This window comes from Podarcis vaucheri (assembly GCF_965113315.1).
Source record: "Podarcis vaucheri genome assembly, chromosome: 4".
Classification (NCBI taxonomy): domain Eukaryota; kingdom Metazoa; phylum Chordata; class Lepidosauria; order Squamata; family Lacertidae; genus Podarcis; species Podarcis vaucheri.
Genome location: NC_138762.1, coordinates 71085539 through 71112154, shown reverse-complemented (window position 1 = coordinate 71112154; position 26616 = coordinate 71085539). Strand labels below are relative to the sequence as shown.

General features: G+C 39.0%; 1 protein-coding gene across 2 annotated transcripts in view; it reads left to right on the top strand.

Annotated features, from left to right (window-relative positions):
- The window catches only part of WWC3 (WWC family member 3), a 61299-nt gene that overhangs the window by 2329 nt on the left and 32354 nt on the right, over positions 1-26616 (top strand). For both annotated transcript variants that reach the window (XM_082220032.1, XM_082220031.1), the window contains exons 2-6: positions 15496-15605; positions 16234-16437; positions 22055-22131; positions 24555-24634; positions 24999-25128. In XM_082220032.1, the coding sequence (XP_082076158.1) occupies positions 15496-15605; positions 16234-16437; positions 22055-22131; positions 24555-24634; positions 24999-25128 (601 nt within the window). The remainder of the gene's footprint in view (positions 1-15495; positions 15606-16233; positions 16438-22054; positions 22132-24554; positions 24635-24998; positions 25129-26616) is intronic.

Below are 26616 nucleotides of genomic sequence, written 5' to 3'. Positions count from 1 at the left end.
CAAAGAAACAATACAGTACAATCAAAATTAAAATAATCATAGTCTTGTTTGGAAGATCACATAGATGCTGGCAAAGCATTTATGAATTAATGTACTGTCAAGCTTTTTTTTTTTTTGTATTTTGTTTTAAAGATCTTTCTCCTGTTTGTGACTATTGTATGCTGGTGCTAAAAGGAAAATAGAACAAGCAATATCTTCTGGCAGGACTCCTTAACTGTCAGCAGGATTTCCCATGACGGCATGTGGGCTAGGGCTAAGACTATGATTCCTGTGGTATATGCAGGCAGAGTTCCTATTTTATCATATCCTTTTATGGATCCTACTAAACTAATTATAACCATGTTTGCCTAGATAGATCAAAGAAAAGAAATATTTGAAGAAAAAAATGTCAGGAAAAGACTTGTTTCAGAAGGAAGCTAGCTATAATATGCTTTTTATGATCTATTTGAGAAACACTTGCAGAGACAATTCACCTGCCTTCTTTTGAGATGCATACTGATTAGGGGTGCTGTCAAAATTTGCTCCAGCCTGGTTTTGTAAACTAAATTCCGGATTTTTTAAAAGGCCATCTCAATGGACAGGCAAAATTCCAGGACACAAACACCCATGGATTGGGGGCAGGTGTTCTGGTTGCCTTACTCCTAGCCTCCACTAGCCCTCCCCTCCCTTCCCAATTCTTAATCTTAAACAGGAAAATTAGTGAAGAGCAGAGAGAAGGACGTTCCCCCATCCGCTTTTTCTGTCATCTTGATACCCACTGTAGCACATAAGGACTAAAGTAGTGCTGCATTTCAGAACTTATTAAATTAATAGCAAGGGCTGCTGCAGTGGTCCCAGGTGCCATTGCTTTTTCAATTTCAGTTCCTCGCACACTGCATGTCTGGAATGAAAAAATTAAGGAGAGTTCACCTGTAACAGAAAGCTCAGAGTGGGTTGTCCTGAAGTATTCTAGTACCCTGCCATCCTTGGCGAACAGGGAATTCTGTTTTGTTGCATGTCTTTTTACAGTATCTCCATGATCCAGTTGGGCCTCTTTTGATCTGCCTGAGCACCTTCTGAATGTTTTCCTACTGGGAAGCTCTTACTTTCCTTTTGCTTCATTGGAGTTCTTCAGGAAAGTGTTCTTGGCCCTCTCCACTTCCCTCTGCATTTATGAGGAGTGGTGCGCCTAAAGCTGGGTCAGGGCATAAAGCAGTTTGATGAGTTCTGCCAACCCAGTAAGTTCAGTCATGGTTTCTTGTCTGTGATCTGAGTCTCCATCACAGCACAGATCTCAGATGAGAAGTTCAAACTTTTCTACTCCACCCAGTGCAACGGTTAAGAAATTGCTCGGTTGTAGCACAGGGCTGAGAGGAGACATTGAAATATCTCTTCTCAACCTATCACTGTAGTGGGGGTTGCATGTGTGCACCTGTGTGTAATTATGAGAAAGAGTCCATATGAGCCTTGGAAGGTTTTGAATGCATCCCTCTGGCTGAAAAGTGTGAGCTGCCCTTGCTGCATGCGCTGCCTGAGTGGCCTGCCCACAGCCCGTGATTTTGTACCACCTACACGCTGATGACACTTCTACTACTTTGCCCCCAAGCTCTCGCCCTTCCCCAAGTTTCATATCTCCATCTGCCTCTAATATTTCCACCTAGACATATTTCTGCTTTGTTGTCATTTTCCAAGCACTTATTTCCTTTGCTCATTTTACTTACCCATTGAAATATTGAGCAGGCATGTAGCAGAAACTGCTTCCTGTGCTTCCCACGTCTAGTCCATTGTCAAACTATGGTGTGTTTCCCGTTATAAAAACATGGCTGTTCCTGCTTGATTCAGCAAAAACAAACAAACAAAAAGCAACAACAACCCTCTGGGCCTCACCCTGGTCATATCTTTCCTTTATTACTACATAATTTCCTCCTCTGGTTTTCCCTTCTCTCACCTGGGTCTACTGCTTTTCCAGCAACTTGCTGACAAAGTATTCACCTCTGTTGTTGCCAGAATCATTCACTACCTCATTGTAATGCCCTTCCTTAAATCCTTACACTGACTTCCTGTCCATTCCTGAATCCTGTTCAAGCTTCTTATCCTTGCTTTTAAAACCATGTAGGCCTTGCCTTCTTTATCTCTCTAGTTTTCATATACGTCTCCATCTGTTCCCTTATCTTGACCACCTATTGCTCCCCTAAGCCATCTAAAGTTCTTCACAGATGATGTTTTTGCTGTGTTTTATGCATGGAACTGTCTTCCAGAGTGCCAGTGTGCTTACTTCTGCTTCAAAGCTATCCTCTCCTTTTCATTGAAGCTGTTGGTACAACTCACTGGTCTCCAAATGTTGTTATAACTAAATCTGAATAACTTCAATAATTAAGTTATTTTCTTGTTAACCCACTGCCTCTGTTGTTGTTGTTGTTGTTGTTGTTGTTGTTGTTGTTTTATACTCTGCCCCTCCGGCTGGGTTTCCCCAGCCACTCTGGGCAGCTTACAGCACATAAGAAATTGTAAAACATTAAACATTAAAAATTTCCGGATACAGAGTTGCCTTCAGATGTCTTCTAAAAGTCAAATAGTTGTTTATTTCCTTGGCATCTGATGGGAGGGTGTTCCACAGGGTGGGCACCACTACCGAGAAGTCCCTCTGCCTCGTTCCTTGTAACCTTGCTTCTCACAGTGAGGGAACCACCAGAAGGCCCTCGGAGCTGGACCTCAGTGTCCGGGCTGAATGATGGGGGTGGAGACACTCCTTTAGGTGTACAGGACTGAGGTCATTTAGGGCTTTAAAGGTCAGCACCAACACTTTGAATTGTGCCCAGAAACGTACTGGGAGCCAATGCAGATCTCTCAGGACCAGTGTTATATGGTCTTGGCGTCCACTCCCAGTCACCAGTCTCACTGCCACATTCTGGATTAATTGCAGTTTCCAAGTCACCTTCAAAGGTAGCCCCATGTAGAGCGCATTGCGGTAGTCCAAGCGGGAGATAACTACAGCATGCACCACTCTGGCGATACAGTTCGCGGGCAGGTAGGGTCTCAGCCTGTGTACCAGATGGAGCTGGTAGACAGCTGCCCTGGACACAGAACTGATCTACACCTACATGTACAGCTGTGAGTCCAAAATGACTCCCAGGCTGTGGACCTGGCCCTTCAGGGGCACAGTTACCCCATTCAGGATCAGGGAGTCCTCTATACCCACCTGCCCCCTGTTCCTCCAAAACAGTACTTCTGTCTTGTCATGATTCAACCTCAATCTGTTAGCCGCCATCCATTCTCCAATCGCCTCCAGACACTCACACAAGACATTCAGTGCCTTCACTGGTTCTGATTTAAAAGAGAGGTAGAGCTGGGTATCATGCACATACTGATAAACACCCAGCCCAACCCCCCCTGTTAATAACTCCCAGCGGCTTCATACAGATGTTAAAAAGCATGGGGGAAACAACAGAGCCCTGAGGCACCCCACAATTGAGAGTCCAGGGGTCTGAACACTCATCCCCCCAACACCACTTTCTGGACACGGCCCAGGAGGAAGGAGTGGAACCACTGAATAACAGTGCCCCCAGCTCCCAGCCCTTCTAGCCAGTCCAGAAGGATGTTGTGGTCAGTGGTATCAAAGGCCACTGAGAGATCCAGCAGAACTAGGACACAGCTTTCACCCTTGTCCCTAGCCCACTGGAGATCATCAACCAGCATGACCAAGGCAGTTTCAGTCCCATGATGAGGCCTGAATCCAAATTCGAAGGGATCTAAATGGTCTACATCCTCCAGGCAAGTTGAATCTGAGCTCCTCCCACTAGGCCAGGTAGAAAGGGCCTTGCAGGGAGTGTTTTTCAGCACTCGTTTCCATCACTTTAATCTGTAGACTGCTTTTTGTAGATTGCTTGATCGTATGACCCTAATTCTTTTTAAAATGCCATGTGGCACTATACATTTGTCACATTATTATTTATATAGATTAAATTTTAACAGGCGCTTGCTTTAATAAGATTACATCTGTTCTTGTTTGATTTTTTAAAAGGGAAAGCTGAGTATGTTGTCATTTAGAAACTAGTCATAAACCTTTTATCTACATTTCCAAGAAAGAATGTTTGTGAGTATTATGCATTCCTATGAAAGAAGAAATATCTATGTGTTTTCCTATACTGAATTGTGTTTTCATAACTGGAGAGCTTGAATATCAGCCAAAACTACTTTACCAGAAATACGCATGGAATGTTAAGTAAACCCATGAAATGTTGTGCTTTTGTTTTTTACAAAACAGTAAAAATGTGTGCAGTTTCTTTTCGTATTAATAATGAACGAAGGGCACTAGCCAAATTTTCAAATAATTTTAATTTTTCTACACAAACTTTGTTACCAAGTTTAGCTCTAATAAACAAATCTATGGCCAGGATTCAAAGAGCTACTTTGAGCATCTTTAGTGGGACATTTTGTTTTGAAAAGCAGGTCTTGCTATATCACTGCTTTGCTGAAAATCCTTGTGGTTTCAAAAACAGTTTGCCCTGTAGCATAAGGAACCGGCATTTGAGAAGCGTAATATAAAGTTCATTTGGATGTATAGAAGGCATTGCAAGGTGTTTTTTAAAAATATTATTTCAAATTGCTTCTAACATAATTTAAATACTCTACCAACCCAGGAGCTAAATCAGGGGTGAAGAACAGCAATGGGCTCCCTTAGCTCCTGACAACAGGTGGCTCATTTTCTTTTGCAGCCTGAAAGTAAAAATGAAGTTCAAAGCAAAATGTTTCTTTGCAGGCATGGCTTTGGTTCCATCTACATCTCACCAGGATTTTAGGTCACTGCCGATCAGGTGATTGATGGTGATTTCAAACCGCTTTTGGCAGGGATGAGCTATGAAATTCCACACACACACACACACACACACACACACACCACCCCCCACAATATTACACAAGTACTGATAGCATGCTAACACACATTAAATAATTGAAGGTTGCACCAAAATGAGAACCGTCTTCCTTGTTTGCAAACTGAATGTAGATGTTAGATGATGGCTTAGTGAAACTAGTATTGTATTTAAGCACCTGCTTAATTTGTAGCTGATACAGTTCTCTATGTGGAAGTACATGCTGTACAGAGCTATGGGCTTGGAAACCTCAGACGCTTCTCTTAAAACTTCAGAAGTGTGTAAGTCTCTCAATGATAAAAACAACCTTAATCAGTAATATTTTTAATTGGCAAAATATGTGTAGTTTTCAACTAAATAAATACATGAGCAGACTTCACTTGTACAACGGGACTTTTTATTTCCTCTCCTTCCAAATTTGCCTCCCACTGTCCCCAAATATGCTTTGTATTTAGGGGGCATGCAGGAGGAAGAGAGGGGGAAGAGTCCAAGTGAATGTCATTCTGCTTGCACCACTTAACACAGGTGTACCCAGTGTGGACCTTCCAGATCTCCACTCGCACCTCCCTGACTATTGATAATGCTGATTGGGGCTAATGTGAGTGTAGTCCACCACATCTTGAGGGCACCTTGTTGGCTACCCTGGTCTCGTATGCTAGTGCATGGAACAGGAGTTTTATTTCTCTCCTAATTGAGGTTGTAGGGATGAAGAAAACTTGAAGGATTCAGGGCACCAGGAATGGAGTGATGTTTGACAGGACTGTGAACTCAGTTCTAGTACAGTGGTACCTCCGGTTGCGGTTGGGATCCGTTCCAGAGCTCTGGGTGGATCCCAAGGTTTCCGCAGCCGGAGGTGCCTGCTCTGCGCATGCACATGGCATAATAGAGCATTTCTGCACATACGCACAGTGCGGTAGAGCGCTTCTGCGCATGTGCGCATGGCAAAACCCGGAAAAATACTTCCGGGTTTGCCGTGTGCGTATCCCCAAGGATACATAACAAGAGGTGCACATAAGTAAGGTACCACTGTATTGAAAACAAATTTCTGAGTTCATTTTGTGCTTAGAGTAAGGTTACCAGATGTCCCCGTTTCCCGGGGACAGTCCCTGGATTTACAAATGAGTCCCCTGACAAAATCCTATCATTCCTATTGAAGTTGAAAAGTGTCCCCGAATTCATTGAAAAAAATCTGGTAACCTTAGCTTAGAGGCACCCTGTTCCTTAATGCTGAGGACACTGTTTTATCCCTTTTACACCTGCTTCTGGTTAGTTTATTCTGGGGTTCTAGTAAAACGTAGAAGATCCTGCCAGTGTGCCCACCTCTGCTTAAGAGGATGGGGAAAGAGATGGTGATATATGTCAATTTAATACAGCTGTGGATTAGATGATGAATAATATTTTGCACAATTCCAGCTCCCTTTAAGTGTCATTCTTGTATATCCAAACTGTTTTGCAATGGAAATCATTCTTATTCTGGACTCCCTTTGTGCTAGGACACACTTCTCAAATTCTCATATGCCATTCAGGCACGAAACTGGTTAGGGAACTTGTTGTGAAAGTGGTGATTAATTTGATATGAATAACTTTATCTGTCATTCTGAATTTCACTTGAATATCCTGCAGCAACATAGGCAAGCTTACAAAAACTGGTATGCAGTATTATTCAAGTTGTTTTCTCCAGTTCTAAGGATTTCATTTAGGATTTCATTTACAGATAGATAGTAGAGTTCTAATGCTATGGCTAGATGACTTTTAAACTTAATTTTTTAAAACTATTTAGTACAATAGACATACTTCAATTTCACCATCAAATAATGTGTTTCTGTGCTTCGTGTTCCTTCTTTTTAAAATAATATGTAGACTTTTTTAGCCACCGGGCCAAAAAACAACAAATAATAGTATATTGAAATAGTACCAAGTTTTCAAAAAGCAAATAAAATGACATATTTAGCTCTTTTAAAGATTCATTCTCCTTGGCGAATTCTCTTTGTACATGCTCCTTTTCTTTCACTGTTTTTGGAATCAGTTTTCTTAGCATTCAGGCTGTACACACAGCAGGGCACACCACTGAGCTTTCTTTCCTGCTGTGTGTAGAACATTTTAATGTGGGACAGAGACTGAAGACAAGAATCTCTGTCCTTTTTCATACTGAACTCAGTAGGGCCTACTTATGTAGCCATTTATATAACCAGAATCCAGTAAATTTTCCGGTGTGCTGGCAAGAGGGGAAGGAAATTGCGTAAGCCTGAGATGTATCTCTGCCTTGGCATACGTACAAGCTAGACATCAAAGATTTGTGTAAACTTGTCTGAATATTAAATGCAAATTTAAAAAATAAATAGGCTTTGATTTGACTTGAATGCTTAGGTTACTTGCTTCAATATTTGATAATCTATTTTTGTTAAGATTCACATCAAGCTGTTCATTTGCCTATGTCTTGTAAGCTAAATGAGCACATAGCGGGTTTTGCAAAATACTAAAAGGCCTGGAGTCTGCAAAATTATTTCATATAGGTTTTGCTCTGCAGGTTGTACTCTGAAATTAGTTTATAAATGTTTCAGAGGATTTATAGATGTATGGACAAAGTTCATGTATAGAAAACTGCAGTGAAGATGAGCCATTATTAAGCAGAAGGATGTTTTAAAGTTGAGAATCAATCACAGAGCGTCTTCAGTTCTGGTCTGGAAAATATGTGTCTGCCCATGGAAATGCATTTATTTTGCTTTTCCATGAATAAACCTTTCAAAATGCAGGATTGTAAATTTGTAGCTTGTATGTATATAATGTATATTTAAAATACACTCTTGGACTTGAAAAAGCTCTGTGCTGTCTACTTTTGGTGGAGACAGAAAAATTAATGAAAATATTTTTTAAATGTCTCATGTTTATCACTATTTTTTTTTATCTAGGATGCCAGCATTACTCCCAGCTATTTATATTGAATCCAACTATATATATATTTTACACACATACATCAGAGAAATCATAGTGCTCATAATATGGCAGGATTTCCATTTTTTGTTCTACTTACACCGAAACAGCTTTTCGCTACGTTAATTTTGAATTTCAAAACCAATTGCTTAATAATTGAATATATTATTAAGAAAAGCCTAGGCAAGTGTTTTATCTGTAGATTCATGTTAATGTTTTATTGAAGAAAGAGCACTATTCCATATTGGTAGGTTTTCCCACCCTTTCTTTTTCTGTATTTTACTTTAGCAGGACAGATTTGTTCTTTCTGGTATTCAGGTAAAGATACTATATGTAAAAGAAAGTCCAATACAGCATTTATAAGTTGTGGAATGAAAGGTATGCTTGCTCTAGTTCCTTCAGGAAGAATAGCAGACTACTTTCCATGTATTGGACAGCTATACAGCTATATACATGCTGTTTCCATTTCCAAATCAAAATATTTCTCCTTCAGTTGGTGCCTTGGCAGTGGTGAGGAACCTTTTTCAGCCTCATAGGCTGCATGCCAGTGGTGGGTGGGACCAGAAGCAAAAGTAGAGGAGCAATGAATGTGACTTTTACCTTCGCACAGAGGTTTCTATATATACACATCCACCTCCTCCCCACATACGTAACTCTTCTTCATCCAAGCAAGCAAGAGGCACCACAGTTGAATGACTTATTCCAGCAAGGAAGAAACATTCAAAGGTGGGATCAGGGCAGGCAGGTGAGGCTCTGCGGCCTGAACAGAGTCCCCTAGGTTTGAGGTCCTCAGCGCCTATCTTAGAGAGTACTTGCACACTGGAAAAAGTACTTTTAGTGAGGTAGTTAAATAGTTGTGGCAGGCATTTTGATCCTGAGCTATGCTTTTTATTGCTAGGCATAATCACAGGCATTCACTACATCAGCAGAAGTCTTAGCTTGCACAGATAAGACGCTTTGTACTTCTGATGATGGCAGATGCTTCCAAGTCCGTCTGGATAAATGAATTGCTGCAAACTATGAGCAACCCAAAATTATTGACAATCAGAGGCTAGTGGATATCTGTCTACAATAGCTGCATGGCTTTGGCCAGGGACCTTGTGATGTTGAACAGTACTGGGTCTGGGGCAGAACCCTGCGGCAACCCACTTGTCACTTCTTTCCAGGATGACAAGGAACCATTGGTGAGCATTCTTTGGGTTTGATCAGTCAACCAGTTACAAAGGCACCAAATAATAACACCATCTCTAGCCCGCATTTTAGCAGCTTCTACGCAAGAATATAATGAGGGACTTCGCTGAAAGCCTTACTGAAGTTAAGATACATCACATCCACAGCATTCCCCTGATCCACTAAGAAATAAGATTAGTCTGGCATGACTTGTTTTTGAGAAACCCGTGCTGACTCTTAGTAATCACAGCATCCTTTTCTAATTGCTCACATACCGACTATTCCATTAATTGATTAGGTGTTTTCATATGAACAGCTTTCTCCAACTCTGTATCGTTATAGACAAAAAAGCACTGCCCTAACATTCCCAGCTGCATATAGTTAAGAGAAGCTGGTAAAGTGGAACAGTAATGTGTGTGTGTGTGTGTGTGTGTGTGTGTATGTGTGTGTGTGTGTGTATATGATTGGTAAACTTCACAACTTCGCTTTAGTTTAATTCTGAAACTAAATGTTCTGTGTCTCTGGATTTATAGCTGATACGACATAAAAACATGTTGGTATAAGGGTGTTGCCAGTTAAAATATCCAGCTGTTACATTTCCAGACTGGCATCCAATTTTAGTACACCCAGAAAATAATTATGCAAATAGGAGTACTTGACCATATTTTAGATGTGGTGTGCTCAGTTGATATTTTTTTGCATGCATTTGTCTTGGTATGGAAACTTGAAATATTATTGCTATCATTTGAAAGAGACTATGACATAATGCTCGATGAAACCTTTGATACAAAGTGCTATGCATAGTATCAAATGGTTTACCAAATTCATTAGTTCAAATTGAAGTACAAATTGCAGTGTTCAAATATCCCCAGCTGCCAGGCACGTTTTGTGTCTGGCGCAGGTCCAGTTGCGACCACGTGAAGATCTCTGGATGCCAGGTTGGAGACTGATATCTCCATCTGGCTGGCTCCTCGCCAGCTTTCTTGAGCAGGTAAGCAGAAGGGCTTATTTATTGCATCTCAGACCCAGGGCCCTGCCCTACTATATGGCCAGGTTGCCTGGGAAGTTCATGATTATCATTGGCACACACCATCTTAATATCACACTTTCTTTACCTCTGACCTATCCTTTCTCTATCTTCCAAAACCTTTGGAAGACAGCTGAAGGCAACCCTGTATTGGGACGTTTTTAATGTTTGATGTTCTATTATGTTTTTATGTGTTGGAAGCCACCCAGAGTGGCTGGGGCAACCCAGCCAGATGGATGAGGTGTTGTTGTTGTTGTTGTTGTTGTTGTTGTTGTTGTATCATCCACCCCCCCTTTTCTTTAAGGAGTACCTGGCTTACCCCACTCCTTAATGAATCCCTACAGTAATTCTGTATGGTAGGTTAAGAGGCGGCAGCTGGCCCAAGGTCACCAGCTAAGCTTCATGATTGAGTGGCAAGTTGAACCCGGATCTCCCAGGTCCCAATCCGATGCCCTAACCACTATACTACATTGGCTTCTGCTATAGAGGAGCTATATAAATTAAATAGGCAGTTTTACATAGTTACTGGAAGGAGTTTTCTGTAGGTTGAGGACTCTCAGTGAAATACTTCTATGTGGGATATGCTATAGAGATTTAAGTTCTTTCATTTATCATTCTTCCAGCAATGTATAGCTCACAGAAAAATGCCAACAAGCAGCTGATGTCTAAGGACAAATTTTGTTTGTTGGTAATCACTATAGAAGAGAGTTTTTGGTACTGATCCTGTTTAAAATACAAACATAGGAAGCTGATATACTGACTAAACATTTCTGAAGTTTGGAAACTACAAGGGAAATAATCAGAGGAAACGGAAATGTCTATTTTAAGCGTAATGATACTTGGATTGAGGGGGAGAGCAGAGCTGGCGGTGGAGGAACAGAATGGAACGGTGGCTAATATTGGATCCTATGAAAATAACCTCTCTGTAGAAGTGTTATAAATTACCACTTAGAATAATAGAATCATAGAATTGTAAGGTTCAAAGGGATCACCAGGGTCATCTAGCCCAATTCCCTGCAAAGCAAGAATCTTTTGCCCAACATGGGGCTCAGACCGACAATCTAGAGGTTAAGAGTCTCATGCCCTATTGACTGAGCTGTATTGATCTCCCTGGCTTAGGTTTTTCAGTGGATTTCATTTTCAGCAATGTTCTCTATGATAATGTACCGGTAAATGCATAATTGTGACTGTATAATTCGTTGAGGAATGTAGCTTCTAGTGGCTGACAACATTTTCATATATTTAAGAACAGTAATGTAGAATGCTGGAAAAGTAAACATTTTTTTCCTCATGAGGTGCCAATGGAGAAAAGTAGATGAACTTGGTATTACGATTTCTTTTTCCTTTTCTCCTTTAAAAAAAAGCAATATTAAAGTTTTGAGCCCTTATAGTTGCAGATAATACCTGCTCCCCATTTCAGAAGCCAGAAGTGGGTTCACTAGGATTTCCAAACGATGGGATTCTTGAGCCCACAGGTCAGCTCTGCAAATTACAAGATTTACTAGCCTACATTTTTTTAATGGACCCAGTGCTACTGCATATCATCTGTGGAACAATTATTAGCTTGTATGAGATGATTAGGCTAGTGACTATTTTCAGGCTGACTGAGCAGCAGAAGCTGAATATTTTATTGAAACAAAAAATTGCAGAGAGGCTTCTTTTTCATTGTTAATACAGGTTTTAGAATTCAACTTTTAATGGTGCAGAACTAAGATTACTTTTATATAGATTTATTTTAAGCACTAGAACACCATTTGCCCAAGGTTAACATCTCTTTTAATTTTGAGTTTTAAAACATTTAATTTTGGTTGGATTATGTATAATAAACTAAAAATCATTGTGTAGCTAATGTCCGAATAAAACCAGAGTGGTAACAGTTAAGATGTTTGCAAGTGTACATTTATTATTATTATTATTGTTGTTGTTGTTAATAATAATAATAATAATAATAATAATAATAATAATGATAATATTATTATTATTATTTTGCATCCATAGCTAGTAAAACTTGAATCTTTAGAAAGAGGTAACTAACTAGTGTTGCTCACTAGTCAAGCTGTTAAGATGTGTGCATTGTTATATTTAAAATAGTGGATGATTTATAGTCCTGTTGTTCATCACAGATAACTTTATTTGTGGAATAACTGTATGTGATGCTTGTTACCAAAACATTAGAGAATTCAAATATTGTCTACAATATTGTCAAAAGTTCTTAACACTGAAGAAGTAGTTCTGTTCTGCACTACTTACATAAATTGGAATTCGAATAGAGATATACATTGTTAGTTTTGTTTAATACTTGCCTACACAAGAACATTTACAACTGTGTTAAAAATGAAAGAAAAATAGGCTTTGTGTCAAGTGGAATGTATGTTAATTTCATACAGCATGCAACATAAATAGCTGTTTTTTTCAGCTGACAGGGTTTATGGTTAGGTACGTTCAGTAAAGCAGCTAGTTGGAGACCAAGAAATGTGCACTAGTTCTATTCATGAATGTGCCTAGATATATATGTGAAGCCCCATTGTGGCTTACATGGTGGGTGTTGTAAGTTGATGGTGTTGATTGGGAACAGTGGAGATCCATCACAAGCCATTAACAAGGATTGAGACAATAAGCCATAGATGCTTCCATTATGTGTTTAGCATTTGTATGATCCTACTTTGGAAGGAAGGTGGAATAATGTGTACAGGTGGAGCAATGCATATTTATGTAGTAACAGCTGGCCGGATTCTTTGGAAAACAATATTGTGCCCATAACAGAGGCATAGCTTGACTCTGGCCTTCCCCTTAAGTCTGGAATGTATTGGAATGTATTGCCAGACAGGCTGTAGTTGCAAAGGTGAAGGAAGTTCTAATAGTGCCTCCAGCACTGAAATGTTACTTGAAAAAAAAGCACAGTAAGCAGCTCTTCCTGTGAATAACTTTACTCCTTGTTTCCCTCTTCTGATAGTGTAGCTGCCAAGTTCACAAAAGAGAATATTTCAAAAATGTCAGACAAAGACTTATAAAGCCTAACATTTTGTCATTGTGATTTACGCATACCTTTATATGGACAGTAAATGTGCTGCAACCAATAATTCATAATATAAATACAAATACTGTTGGGGAATTTGCTTATTAAATATTTGAGTTAGTACGTAACCTATGCTTAATAACAGAAAAGTTTTGCCTTTTAGTTCTTCCAGAAGCAAATGTAGTGTTAATAGTGATGCAACTTCAGTCTGACATTGTTTTTTTAAAGATAGGTGTATTCTTTTGTTCCATTTGTGTATTTGTTAGAATTTTATTAGTGAAGACATGTCAAAAACTGTTGCCTTTCTTGGCACTATCAAGAGATAATCTTGATAAACAGCCTGCACGCGCTTGTCACTTTGGAGCCTCTTAATTAAACACTTCTCAAAATACTTCTTAAAACTGATGTAGCAAATCTTTTGTCTGCCTGGGTATCTCCGTGTGCAAGAGAGATCTGCAGGTTGCTTCATTAGCTCACAATGGCATCTCTGCACAGGGCCAATTATTCCCTCAATGAGAGCGAGCATTTGTGGTGAGTCTGCTGACTTGGTAATTTAAAATAAGAGTTGAGTTGCTAGTCTTTGGTTAAAGGATTTTCCATGCAGATTCTGCAGTATCCTTTAGACTTTTCTTGCTGCTCAGCTGGAATGCTGAGCAGTGTGGTGAAGGCTGGCTGTGTCTGAATGCGATACGAAACCAGGGACGGAGAACTTGTGACTCTTCAGGTGTTACTGGGCTCTCAAATTTCATTAGACTCAGCCCTGTGGCCAGTAGACAGAGATGACTGGGACTGTAGCCAGCAACCTATGGAAGGTGACAGGTTTTCCATCCCTGTGCTAAACTATAGTTCAGCATGATCTGCATGAGCCTCGTCTGATCTCATTGCCCACTGTCCTCCTCTGCGGAGCGTAGTTTGGATGCTTTTGCTCCTGTTTTTGCATAACCACAGCTTATCACCCAAATTAACAAGCTGTAGTTAACTTTAATTATTTTTTTTAAAAATCAACTTGAAATCATGGTTTTAAATTTAATATTAACACAGTGAACTGACTGGAGAAAGGAAAGAGTCTTATCAGGTCAGTCAGTCAAGTATTGAGTAGGGTAGAGATGTAGTGAGTGACTTGCCAAATAATATAAGAGCAGAAATCTAGTCCATAGTGGAGACCTGGCAAAGCCATAAGAGACCTATTGGGTTTCTTTGAAGTCTGGTTCAAACAATACACAGACACCCCACCTATCTGGGGTAGAATTAGGCAGTATTTCTTGCAGCCGTGAGTACTGGTGAATCCCACACACTCCTGAGTTAGTGGGAAAACATGATTGGGAAGTTGAAAACAAAATACTGTAAAATCAATTACCATAACGCAGGAACTTTGAAATGCTGTAATTCTTTCTTGTGGACAGTAGGTTCAGGAAAGATTTCTCACTTAGAACGGAAGAGCTGAAATCATTGTTTAGAGCAGGAATGGGGAACCTGTGAGCATCCAGCATGTGGCAGGTTGCTGGTTCCCCCATCCCTGATGGAGAGCAACAGAGACTTGTATCATGACAAATAAACCAATATTCCTACCTTTGTTGTAATTGTCAGGGTGGAAGGGATGCTTGCTAATTCTCCCTAAGCCTTTGACAATGTATGTGAGTCAATTTTAAATATGAAAATATGCAATTGGAAATGTTCCTGCTGTTTTTTTTACTAGAAAACTAAAAGGTTTCTAGTTGTTAGATATGTCTTCTTTTAGCTTGAAACTAAAACTTGCAAGTATTTTCTGCAAAAATGTATGATGTGAAAATGCTTGAACAATGTTGATAAATCATATCTGTCCACAACCATTGTTACAAATATAACTGCCTGTAAAGGCTCAAGTTGATATATGTTGTAGGTTTTGATGATGTGAAATTAGGGTATTTTACAAATGACTGCATTTGTTATAAAAAAATTTTTAATGTCAGTAAATGTTTCACTTCTAGATTTTAAAAGAAAACAAACTCACTTTCTTGTGCATTGATATTTCTAAAACAAAAACAAAAAACGAACCATATACTAGGCTCAATTTGTAATAGCAATGAATTTCAATACAGTCCTTTTTGTTAGAGGAAAAACCTGTAGGGCTACATACCACAATAATTAAACTGTTAAGCTTAGAATGCAAAAAGAAAATCTTGCCTCTCTTGTTCTACAAGATATCTTCCAATATCCACCTCTTGAAATAGTACGTGCTTCATCCAACAAGTACTAGCTTCAATGTTCAAAGTCTTGGTGCAGAAATGGGGAACCCGTGGCTTTCCTGATGTTGCTGGACAACATCTCCCATTATTCTCATCTTTTGGCCAAGTTGGTTGTGACTGGTGAAACCTGGATTCCAACATCAACAGGAGATGCACAGGTTCCCCATCCTTGCTCTCTAAGGCTTTCCCCAAATTATAACTTCTATAGGCAACTGTAGTGTCACTTAGCTGAACGCTTCACTTTGAACCCATTTCCATTTTTCATGCTATTTATAGGATTACAAAGCCATTGACATTTGCTGACTGTGTTGGCGATGAACTGCCTTTAGGATGGGAAACTGTTTACGATCAACAGATTGGTGTTTATTACATGGACCATATCAATCGTAAGTAAAAGGATTCTTTTAAAAAAAATGCCTTGGAACCAATGCAGTTATTTTTTTTAATGCACCCATAAGCCTAAATGAATGCACATAAGTAATTTCTATAGAAATATATTTAGGAGCACTGTATTGGGTAAGGACAAAACATAATGAAACAGTTCTGACAACATGAAATATGTTAATGGCTCCCATGAGCTCAGGTTATCTTTGTGTAATTTGATGTAGAGTTTCTGAGATACAAGGTAGCTGCATTTGACAGAGGTGTGACAGTGAAATAAGATGGACAACCTTTATAAACACAACTGCTTGGATCTCCTTTCATGGCTCAGTATACTTCGTTTCTTCTGAAGTTATTTGAAAACAAGAGTGGATGTTTCTGACCTCTTGCAGACTGGCTAGAGAAGGTGCAAGGAAGAGGCTCAAGCACATAATGCTAAACGCTGGTTTTTCGTTGTATCCAAATCCAAAGTTGAAGGCTAGACCACATATTTTAGAAATAACTGTCTTCAAATTAGAAGTCAGTATAGATGTGGAGGCCTGCCAGTTTTGTAGGTTGCAAATTGGTGTGTTAGTATGATGATTATGTATTTTTCCACTTTACAAATCTGAACACCTTTTCCCCCCTTGTCAGAACTCACACAGATTGAGGATCCAAGAGAGCAGTGGAGAAGAGAGCAGGAGCGCATGTTGAAGGAATATTTAATTGTTGCCCAGGAAGCACTTAATGCCAAAAAAGAAATCTACCAAATTAAGCAGCAGCGTTTTGAGCTAGCACAAGAAGAGTATCAGCAGCTGCATAAAATGTGTGAGGATGACAGTCGCTCTTATGCCAGCTGTAAGTTTACTTTTAATCTCCAAATGGTTCATATTTGAATGCTGGGCTTCTATGTATTTCTCCCTAGCTGGATTAAGAACTTCATTTGAAAATGCTTCCTGAACTGCAGCAGTTCCGCCTCCTTGATTCAACGACTGGGGCTGTGGAGCCCTTTATAAAAAGGTTGCAATCTCACTGATGAGCCTTCTTTTTTCACAAAAGAGCTGTTAGCAGGGATTTTCAGTTTTTGAAAGAGTTATGCACGTGCAGTGGTTCGGAGCCCAGACTCTGATTCTGTTGCTTTGCTTTCAAGGAACGCAGCATGATTTAAAACTCTTTAAGGTCTACGCATTACGTGAAGAAATTCTGAAATCCATAAAGCTGATGTTAGACCTTTCGTAAATCCTTAAAATACAGTTTTGTTTTAATGGGCCTGCACTTTTTAAAACTTAGAAGGTATCAACTGCTGTTCATTTTAATGTTTTGAGTGATACTTTAAATGTTTTGTGGTTTGTATTTGTATTATTGTATGTTCTTAACCAGGGGTCAGCAAACTTTTTCAGCCGGGGGCCGGTCCACTGTCCCTCAGACCTTGTGGGGGGCTGGACTATATTTTGAAAAAAATAATGAACGAATTCCTATGCCCCACAAATAACCCAGAGATGCATTTTAAATAAAATGACACATTCTACTCATGTAAAAACACGCTGGTTCCCAGACTGTCCGCAGGCCGGATTTAGAAGGCGATTGGGCTGGATTTGGCCCCCTGGCCTTAGGTTGCCTTCCATGGGTAAAAAGATTGCTGACCCCTGTAATAATCATCCAGGTTTCCCTTTGCAGGGAAGGGCAGGATCCAAAAGTAAAAATACAATAAAAAATTATAACAGAAAACTAATAATTTTGTTTCCATTCAGAATCTTCAAAAATTAAGGGCCTAACTCGATTCTGTGTACAGATATGTGGAATGATATCAAGCAGGTTTTCAGAAGGCTACTATTGGGAACATTTGCTTTTATTAGTATTGCCTTTAAATAATTCATTGATTTATTATTTTCTGAAAGCTGTCTTAGTCAAGCCAGTTTTACACTTTGCAGGCTAAGTTGAAGTTTCTGAGCTTTATTAAGAAACCATCTTACATGTGGAAAATTTGAGAAACATGATATAATGCTGTTATTTATTCATCCTGTCTGTGGAATTCAGAATATGATGGCGCTATTTAAATTATAAATGGTTTGGATCAAAAGCAGTCAAGTAATGTTAGGTTCCATGAAATAATGTGAAAAGTTAGCAATACCTAACTTAACTATCATTGATTCAATAGGCACTAAGTGAAACTAACTTGCTCCAGTTCCAATCCAGTGATGAATTTGCATCATGCAACTTTGTGCGGCATGAAAAGCTTGATTTGTATATTGTTGAGGCAGGGAATATATGCACAACGAATTGTTTATAACTTCAGTGTGGCTTTCAGTTTTTATTTGGTTTAATACCAGCCCTCCAAATATGGCATTGCAACTTTTTCTCTAAACTCTAGGGATTTTAAACATCAGGTAGTGCTCTGTTGGGTGAGTGCTGTTGTTAAGCTAAAAACCAACTACATTGGTACCTCGGGTTAAGTACTTAATTCGTTCCGGAGGTCCGTCCTTAACCTGAAACTGTTCTTAACCTGAAGCACCACTTTAGCTAATGGGGCCTCCTGCTGCCACCGTGCCACTGGAGCACGATTTCTGTTCTCATCCTGAAGCAAAGTTCTTAACCCAAGGTACTATTTCTGGGTTAGCGGAGTCTGTAACTTGAAGTATATGTAACATGAAGCGTATGTAACCCAAGGTACCACTGTAGTATGTTTTGATCTCCCACTTGTGTGTCTGTGAATTAGGGCATCAGAGTATTTAATAAAGAGAAAACTTATATTACAAGTTAAAACTTCAACTGTGCTGGCAAACAGCATTTTATCCAGAATCTAAAAGGTCAGGAATTCAAGTTTTACACTAGGGCTGTGATCCAGAGGGTCCTTTTGTATGTGTGATGGCGGTGCAGGGTATGAGTATTCTGCCTGGTGAAAATTAAAAGAGAAAATCCTACACATTTAAAGCAGCTCAGTGATCAGTATTATTTTCATTTTAAATTATCACTCATGGCACGCACCTTTTGAAAAATCTAACAGAACTTCTGTAATTCTTTAACAAAGGTTTAAAACTTTGTGCACCACACATCTCTTGTGAGAGGTACATGGCACCAAACATGTCAGAAATAGAATCAGGAAAAACAATTTAGTTGTAATTGATGCTTTACAGTATGAGTCATTCTGTTTTTATAAAACAAAAAATTCCATAGTTTTCAAAACTGGCAGTAGTTTCAAAAAGCTTGATTTTCTTTAGCTATTGAAGCTTACAAATACGTATTTTAATGTTTGTTTGGCATGAATATTAGAGAACCCTGGCCTGTATTTTTCTTCATTAATTTGATTCTTGAGCCCAGAAAAATACATTGCTTGTAACAGAAAGGTTTAAACAGAAACAGCTTCCTTGCTTTTTCTTAAAATAAGTTTATTTCAAATGTGTAAAATGCTAATTTACTTCTCACTTCTGGAAATGCTAATAGAGAAGGTGATTTTCCTTGATTGAATTTTATTTTAATAAGCTGTTTAACATACATATGCTTTTTTCCAGAACCATGTACCATTGAATGCAATATAGGCTTGCATTAATTTTATTTCTAAAGATTAAATTAAATTCTACTATTTGCACTGGAATACAGTAGTTGTGAAAAGCTTGCTATTTACATTTTACCAATATGCCAGATGGCATTGGATAGAATCTTAAAAGCGTTTAAAATATTTTCCTCTTTCATACATACTATAACAACTATATTGGTTGTTCTGTTAGGTGGGACAGCGACAGTCCTTCCTGTTCTTAGTTGTATCTCATAGGGGAGATACATATTAATCAGTCTAAATCTTTAAATTAAATTTATAATTTGTGCTATGAAAAACAAATAGCATACACTTGCCTCAGCGTTTGATTTTGCAGGAACAGAAGTATTACAGTTCATCTAGCAATGAAGGTTTTTCAGGTAGAAGAACAGTTACAATGCGTATAATCCAAATTATGTGTGCAGATATCAATGAAATAATATAGTTTCCTTGGCCCATTTCTTTAATTGGCATGTGTAACTATGCTCCCTAGTTTGTTTGGGTGAGCCCAGGTTTAGTGTTAATCCAGGAGCAGTTCATATGGCTATTTAGGAGATGGATTTCATTACAAAGTGACTTCTTCCCTTAATATTCATGTGGTAAAGCTGCTATTTCCCACGCCTTTAGTGACAAGTCATTCTGCATTCAGCCAGCTATGATTTTCAAGATGGCAAGTATCTCGTAACCCGATTTCTACTGCATCAGATGGATATGAATAGAGAGTGTTGTACATGCATAGTCTGGTTCTCATTTATGTCATTGGTGGGCTACTTTCTGATTACAATTGGCCTTTGGTGTAGTGGTTAAGAGTGGTGGACTCGTAATCTGGTGAACCGGGTTCGATTCCCCGCTCCTCCACATGCAGCTGCTGGGTGACCTTGGGCTAGTCATACTTCTGAAGTCTCTCAGCCTCACTCACCTCACAGAGTGTTTGTTGTGGGGGAGGAAGGGAAAGGAGAATGTTAGCCGCTTTGAGACTCCTTAAGGGGAGTGAAAGGCGGGATATCAAATCCAAACTCCTCCTCCTCCTCCTATGTGTATTATTATTATTATTACTACTACTGCTATTTGCATTGCCTACTTGTCCTATGTGATAAGGTGCCAACAATGTGAAAGTACAGTATCAAAATCATTTAAAACCTTTTGCAATAAAAGAATACAGTCATACCTCAGGTTGCGAACACTGCGGGTTGCGTGTTTTCAGGTTACGGACCATGCCGAACCTGGAAGTACTGGAACGGGGTACTTCCGGGTTTTGGCACACGCACAGATGCACAAAATGATGGCACACGCATGCACCGAAGTGCCGAATTGCGTCAAGTGTATGCACAGACACAGCGCTGTGGGTTGCGAACGTGCCTCCCGCAGAGATCACGTTCGCAACCCGAGGTATGACTGTATGGTGTTTCCTAAAAATATATTCCAACACACGTTAAATGCCTTCATATGATAAAATCACAAGTACTGTGTCCTCTGAACTCAGAATGTTGGATCCAGCAACATACAAGCAACATTCCACCCCCCCCCCACTCCAAAATGGCTCCAGTGGATTTCCTAACCTTTTGGAGTAGATTTTGAGAGGATGTTGCAGGGGAGAGGGAGGGGTTCGTTCCATTGTTCAAGTGGAATTCTTCTTTGTGAGTAGAATCCATAAGTTCTATCTGATAGTGCTGAACCACTCATCAGAAACTAATTCAATTTATACCACTCAGTATAACAAAATCTCTTAACACAGCTTACATAAAAACAACCACACCATGTAAAATTTCCTATAAACAGAATAAAAATGAAACTATATAGCACTAATAAAGCTGAGCTGTGTACAAAACAGAACTGAAAAGCTAGTCATATACTGTACTTTATGAAGTTTTTCCAGAGTACTTTCAATGTGGATTTTTTTTTAAAGTGACACAGCACTCCTCACGAATCCCTATGGGGGGTTGTGGCTAATGACCACATTCTAGTATGCCTGTGATGAATTCTGCTCATTATAAAAGTGCATACACAAAAACTACTATATATTACCAAAATATGAATGTAAGCAGAATGTAATTTACTGTCAGACTATCATAGAATTGTAGAGGGGGATTCTGAGTGTCGACTAGTGCCTTAGACACAGTATTAAAATGTGGTGGAAAAAATACGGACATATGCATAACAATGTACAAGACATAATTCATTTTGTTTAATCTGTATTACCAGAGGAAGAATATGAATCAAAAGGGGATATTACCATATGCCCATGGTATGTTTTGTGTTGGCAGTCAACATCCATTATTTAATGTCATGTATATACATTTATACATTTATATACATTGTATATACGTTGTACATACAATGTGCTGTATTTACTGTATGTAGGATGAGATGTAGGTTAGTACTTTTGTTTCCAGCAGACAATAAGAACTATGACCACAAAAGAAACAATTTTACATTTTTTCATCCATGTCCCTAGCATTCAATTAAGCAGATTATTTTGGGGCAGGTAAAGAGAATGTATTTGAAAGCATTGATCTTGAAAGCAAAACAAAACTTGTTGAAGGGAATTTTGTTAAATGGTTAATGGTAATTCACTAGGTTTCATTAAATGCTGTTTATAAGAAATCTGTTGCCTCTAAACTGTTTTTTGCATAACTCAAAATAAATACAGGTGTGTCCGTCCCCCCATATATAAGTTACAAGATTATGTGTTTTAAACTTTCCACTTCTTTGTAGGATAGACTATAAGACTGCTTGTCCTGATTAATGGTATGCATTGGTATTAGTTGAACTGATTGATGTCTTCAGGTAGACAACTTGTTTCCACTTTAGCTACAGAGGAGTAAGTGGAACAAGTGAAGCATAAGATCTGGCTGTTAAACATTTAGTTAGCCTAGCATTTACAATGCACTTAATGAACTACTTCTAGTGTTTTGAAAATTAAGACATTTTCTGTTTGTTCAGCATTCTCTGGATTTTCAACCAATACCAAATACGACCCATGTCAGATTAAAGCAGAAATAGCAAGTAGGCGTGACAGAGTGAGTAACCCTTTTCTAATACTTCATGCTGAAAATAATCAGTGTCACCTCTTCTTCTTCACTCTATAAGCTTTCTTTGTGTTTTTGCATTTCAGCTTTGCCTTAGTGAAGTAATTCTAGTGGAAACCTTGACTCCAGCTCCCTGCAGCTACCCCAACTCTTTATTGTTTTTAAGGGTTATATGCTCTCTTAAACAAAATGAAATCAGAATCATCACACCGCAAATTCTATCTAAATTTTGAAGATCATGTTTATTGAGAGATATGTTTGTTAGCTACCACTGTTAGTTACTTAATTGCAGCACATGTATATTAAAGTCGGATACCTTCATTGGTAGGTAGCGAGTGGCAATGGCTCAGTGATAGAGTGCATGCTTTTGTGCAGAAGGAAATCCCTAGTTTGGTCTGAAACACTGGAGAGCTGTTGCCAGTCAGCAGTAGAATTGCTGAACTGAGCAATGGTCTGATTTGGTATGAGGCAGCTTTGCATGCTACTTATTGAGTTGTAATACCCTAGGGCAGTGATGGGCAAACTTGACCCTCCAGCTGTTTTGGGACTACAATTCCCATCATCCCTGACCACTGGTCCTGTTAACTAGGGATGATGGGAGTTGTAGTCCCAAAACAGCTGGAGGACCAAGTTTGGCCATCACTGCCCTAGGGGCATTGGGATGGAGCAAAATGGAAGATGTTCTGGCTGCCGTTAACAATATGATATGCTCCCATATTGGGCTGAGTTGAGTTGAGTAATGGAGGTAGTATATTGTATCTGAGCTTATACTTTAGGCTGCACGTAACTCTTTACAGTAAGCGATAAAATATAGATTGAAACTGACATGATATATCATAGCTATTCCAAAGCAATGCTAAGCACTACAAACATGTTCCTAAATTGCAAGTTCTTTTCATTCACCTATATTGAGAGAATGGTTATCAACTTTCCAAACACTCTAGATAATGAAATATATCTTTTTAAAGGGTGGATGCATTTGAGTTAGCTATTTTTTATGTGACCAGTCCTAAAAACAAAACTTAATCAGGGGTATTTGTTCTGTGTGTATACATAGAAAAAGTTAACTTTTTAAGAAGTCTTCCTGAGATCAGTTGGTGTTTTCCTAAGTTCTTTACTATTTATAGTGGTAAAATTATAGCAAAATAAACACATAGTTATAGACGTAGAAATTTCTTTAGCACAATGTAATAGACCATAACTTCTCCAATTATCTTGCCAATTCTGTTATATCAAAAAATAGTGACTTGCCCTGGCCCTGGCCCTCCCCATTTGCTTCATACTTGACAAGTTGTTTAATTGTTACTTGCTTTCCTACTTGGACCAAACATGGTATCACTGCAGCTTTGTAGCTAGGGCTGTGCACTGGATTCAGCCATAACCTGAACCCCAAACCAAACTGGGCTGATTCAGAGGGATCAAGGCTTGACCTGAGTTGGGTCAAGACAGCCCTGGGTTGGGCTGCTTGGAGGGGTTGTGACATCTGGTGGGAAGGCTGCAGACCCCATCAGGAATGCATTTGCAAAGCAGCACCTTGCAGGATTGAATTCTCCATTCACTCAGCTCATTCAATTGTCCTTTGCAAGTGCCTTTCCTGCAGGATTGAATTTTCCTACTCTGCAATTGAGAAGAGTGGGGAGAAGATGCAGCTTTTCCTACTCTCTCCCCCCCCCTTCTGAATGTATGTTATAATTAGGGATTAGAAAACCCTAATTAATTAATTAATTAATTAATTAATGTCACAAATAAAGTTTAAATTTGACTTGGGAGCCACAGGAACAGAAAGCATGGAGCCCTTATATTGCCTGCGTAACTTGGATGCACTGTTTCAGTGGCATTTGGGGAATGATTTTGTCCACAAATAAACTACTAAAGGAGCTATTGAATCAAGTACATGGAACATTTTTACAGCATGATTATGAATATAGTAAAGAACTGAAGACACAGAGACATAGATAAAACGACATGCATAGTTCCCTTGTCCTCAGTTAATTTTCTTTATGCTTGAACAACCTGGAATATTTGGTTGGTATGTCTGTAGCCCAATATGGCTGCCTTTCTAAAATCAATTCCTGCCTTAATAAGGCCCCACTTCCCTAGGAGTAAGCGCCATTGTATTCAGTAGGACTTACTGCTGAGTGGACCTGGTTAGGATTGTGTGCGGTAAGCTAGGATGTGCATGAGCTGTGTTCACTTGCTTTTCTCTTTGTGAAAGTGAAGAAGGAAACTAGGAAACTACAATTAGCCATTACTTCTGGACCAGAGGTTCTGATTAATGGTATCCCAATAAACTAGGATTTAGAAACCCACTTTAACCAGTGAAATGGAGAAAGTACCACGAAGGGAACAATTGCAGCAGTAGTAGTATGTTTCCAGTGCATACTATTCTCTTAACTTTTTTTTTTGGTCTCCAGCTTTCTAGGTTGAAGCGGGAATTAACGCAGATGAAGCAAGAACTACAGTACAAAGAGAGAGGCGTAGAGACACTACAAGAGTGAGTTCAAATGAAGCAGGATGGGGTGTTTTTGCCCTAATTCTTGCTGGTGTAGATAGTAAAGTTATGAATGTTGATCATAATAGTACTTTGTTGATGTTTGTGCTTACCAACAATTCTCCAAATAATTCTAACATTTCCTGTGAGAATGTTACAATGAACACACAGTGTTTAATTTGGGAAGCTCCTCCTCCTGAATTGTTCCCTGTAGGAACCCTCCCTTTACTTGACACTTGTACTCTCTGTTCTCTGGCCATTATCTAGAAGGCCAGTCCCCCCTCCCCCCACCTTGAGCATTAAGACTGATTTCAGTTTGTATATTACCAGAAATGGGTAACTTTTCTGCTACTTGTTTGTATGACAGGATTGACCGTAAGATGTCAAATGCCCATATGAATTACAAATTGGATGAAGCCCAAGCAATAATGAATGAGCTTCGAAGCATCAGGAAGGCTATTTGTATGGGTGAGAGAGAGAGGCAAGACTTGATGCAGGTAAGAAGCTGTCAGTTACTTAATAATGACATTTGTTCTGGGAGAAGAGGCAATGGAGGAGGACTGGAAAAAATTTAAAGACTATCTGCAAAAGTATTATAAGTTGTATGAATTATAAGATGCCGTATGATTTGGAACGTTAGCCCCAGCAACGAAATTTAATTATCTATGAAATTGGACAACATCTATGAAAGAATCAAAGTTTAAATGGGTAAAAACGACATTATATTATATTTTTAGAGTAAATGGAGAATAAGAGATTTAAACTTAAATTGCAATTGAAAATATAAAGAAACACACGAAATAAGGGTATAATTTGCTGATAACTTTATTATTAAGAATGCATTATGCGGGAGATGTGGGGAAGTCCAATGGAAATTTGAAATAAGTTTCTGAAATGGTTGTGATTTTCTGTTCTTTTTTTCCTTTCTTTTTTTCTATTTTGTTCATTCTTTTGTTCTTTCTGTAATTTGGAAAAAATGCAATAAAAATTATTATAAAAAAAAAAAAATAATGACATTTGTTGTCTTATACAAGACTGGGAATTTATACCAAGTCAGAACACTACTTCGTGCATACATAGTTGGTCAGTAACGTATTTTGTGGAAATGTGTTTCTCATTTTTATCATTTAAGGAGTTACCATGTTTTGAAATATGAAAGGTCTATAGTTTGTTCCATTTCCTTGTAACGTAACGTAACGTAACGTAACGTAACGTAACGTAACGTAACGTAACGTAACGTAACGTAAGATTAATCACATCAGTGTTTCCTCTTCAACTGACTCCTGTTCTTCAGTGTTTGTATTGTACAGTGGTACCTCGGGTTAAGTACTTAATTCGTTCCGGAGGTCTGTTCTTAACCTGAAACCGTTCTTAACCTGAAGCACCACTTTAGCTAATGGGGCCTCCTGCTGCTGCCGCGCCACCGGAGCATGATTTCTGTTCTCATCCTGAAGCAAAGTTCTTAACCCGAGGTACTATTTCTGGGTTAACAGAGTCTGTAACCTGAAGCGTATGTAACCCAAGGTACCACTGTATATGGAAGTTAAATTGGGGGGTGGGGGGGGGTAACAAACTAATGTTGAGATCACACATGCTTCTCACAGACAAGGTCCAGTTATAATGAAGCAAAAAACATCCAGAAGGAAAGGCTACAGGCTTTCAGGTGCCCAGACTTTTAGTAGAATCCCAAAATGCACCATTGGCTTTTCTCAGCCCTATATTTTGCAACAATCGCACCTAGTATCACTTGACACAATGGGAAGTCATTTATTTATGTATCTATGTTCCATTAAAACACTCAAGGTTGCCTTCAGAGACAATTTAAATGGCCAGGGATGGGGTTATTTCAAGAAGAAGGAAATACTTACCTTAACACCCCCTTTTTAGTTGATGGTCTTGGATTAGATGAGCATGACTCATTTTTGTGTAGGTGTTGGAAAACTGATCTGATGGAAAATTTGTTGACAGTTGGTCCATATATAGGT